Source organism: Populus nigra, chromosome 1 (assembly GCF_951802175.1).
Source record: "Populus nigra chromosome 1, ddPopNigr1.1, whole genome shotgun sequence".
NCBI classification, from domain to species: domain Eukaryota; kingdom Viridiplantae; phylum Streptophyta; class Magnoliopsida; order Malpighiales; family Salicaceae; genus Populus; species Populus nigra.
The window spans coordinates 35,557,244-35,559,113 of record NC_084852.1 but is presented as its reverse complement, the minus strand read 5'-3'; the positions used below and the strand labels follow the sequence as shown (position 1 = coordinate 35,559,113).

Below are 1,870 nucleotides of genomic sequence, written 5' to 3'. Positions count from 1 at the left end.
TAGAGGGTTCTTTGGCGTCGAAATGGATCTGTATAGGTCTTTATAGGGTAAAAATAGTTAAAATTTAGATTTTTAGGATCTAAATTACATAAACTCCAATTTTGTAGCCGCTGGAGGTGGTCAGACTTTGTTATAGTAGAAGACATTTTTTACCCAGATAGATAATGTGTCATCCCAATTGTAAAAAAAATAAAATTATAGCTTAAGTGGTCTTTCAACCCAACAACAACTGGCTGTTAAATCGTTTCGTTTGATTGTCGATCTTTGATGGTCTATTATCATCATCAAAAGAAAATCAAACATAATATGAAGGAAAAAAGAGATTTTTTTTTTTAAAAAAAGTTCCATTAATGTACATTGATCATGTGGAGATGGGAAATGCAATTAATTAATGTTTATACTTGTAACCACTGTACTGTACTCGTCTCAACTGCATGTGTTAAGCCTCAACTCTCAAGTCAGGCCATGCGCTCCCTTATCATATCCTTCAATTCCCCTCTCAAGTCAGACCAACCACATCTAATAATATCCTGACCTCTCCCTTCAAATAAGTTCTCTCCCACATCTCGTTCCTTTCCTGCTAGATCACTGATCACATGGCTCAAGATCATCACCCAATCCCTCCCAGGAACACCGATCTCACCACCACTTCCCGGTGGCCGCTTCGACGGAGGCTTTCCCTACGTAGGCGTAAACTGCCCATAATACGTCTAGGAGGAGAGAAGCCTCGACGACGAGGGATGCTTTTGTTGAGGATGTTAAGAGGAACGCGGTTGAGGTGGCTAAAATTGCGATACCTATGCATGTTAAAGAAGCTTAAGGAATGTTATCGTAATTTTATTAACGATCTGTCGGTATCTGGAGCGACTATAGAGGCTTATCAACAAAGGCTTTTAATGGAGACCTCTTTTGCTGTTCCTGGCATGGGTATTACTTTCTCCAACTTTCTTTCCGTTCAGGCTGGATCCAATCCCTCTCGATCGTTCATGACGTAAAATGTGTTTTTTTTTAAGAAAAATAATTAAGTTTAATTTCAATGATGTTAGATTAATTGTGAATCTTTTCTTTCTTTCTTTCTTTGCTTCTTAATATTTTCGTTTTCTTTTATATTAATTAATTGTAGTATTGGGTTCTGTCTCGTTTATGATTGCATTTATATAAAGGATTATGTTTTATTGATCATTTGATGGAAAAGAAAATAATAATATTTATGGTAGAAAATCTAAGATCATAGAATGGCTGGTGTTCTAATACCTTTCGTTTTCTATTATTCTATACAATTTCTTCGAATTATAAGTTTTTTTTTTTGTTTTTTGGCTGTAGAATTAAAAAAGATTAGTTAGCATGTTTATAGGGTCTATTTGGAAAAATTGAGGGTTTTAATTAAAATATGATGCTCGTGAACTTTGAAAAACTATAAATTATTGTACTTTATGAAGATAACACATGGAAATGCTTGATATATTAGCTTTTAAAGTATTACCAAACATTTCAAGCATATATAAAGCCACATCCAAAGTAGTGATTCTCAATCGAGCACTTATTGTGCTAGCTATTATAAAGGCAAATATAAATGCACTATTCATGGATTGCTATAGTTCATATTATAACTAATTATTTATAAGGCGTATAAAAATACAATTTAGTTCTTAAATGTTTTTTTATCTTTATATATTTGGTTAATGTAGTTTTAGATATTTATATTTTGGTTTTAAATTTCATTTTTATTGTATTCTAATCAATGTTATGAGATAAAAGGGAAAATCACATGAAAAAAAAGGAGAGAAAAGGCATTTAGCTAGCTACATTTTGGAAATAAAAAGGATGATTTTGTTGTTAATCAATGTGTTCACCTTAACATATTTTATCT

The 1,870-nt window shown here is 32.5% G+C and overlaps 1 protein-coding gene across 1 annotated transcript; it reads left to right on the top strand.

The window, feature by feature from the left end:
* Positions 1 to 404: 404 nt before the first annotated feature.
* On the top strand, positions 405 to 1,182 carry LOC133682930 (uncharacterized). Its single transcript, XM_062106481.1, has one exon. It carries the CDS (start codon positions 597 to 599, stop codon positions 993 to 995), a length of 399 nt encoding a protein of 132 aa, XP_061962465.1. The 5' UTR covers positions 405 to 596; the 3' UTR covers positions 996 to 1,182.
* The last annotated feature ends 688 nt before the right edge of the window (positions 1,183 to 1,870 follow it).

Excerpts from the sequence above, each read along its gene's own strand:
- LOC133682930 (XM_062106481.1), top strand. The coding sequence starts at position 597 with ATGGCTCAAGATCATCACCCAATCCCTCCCAGGAACACCGATCTCACC.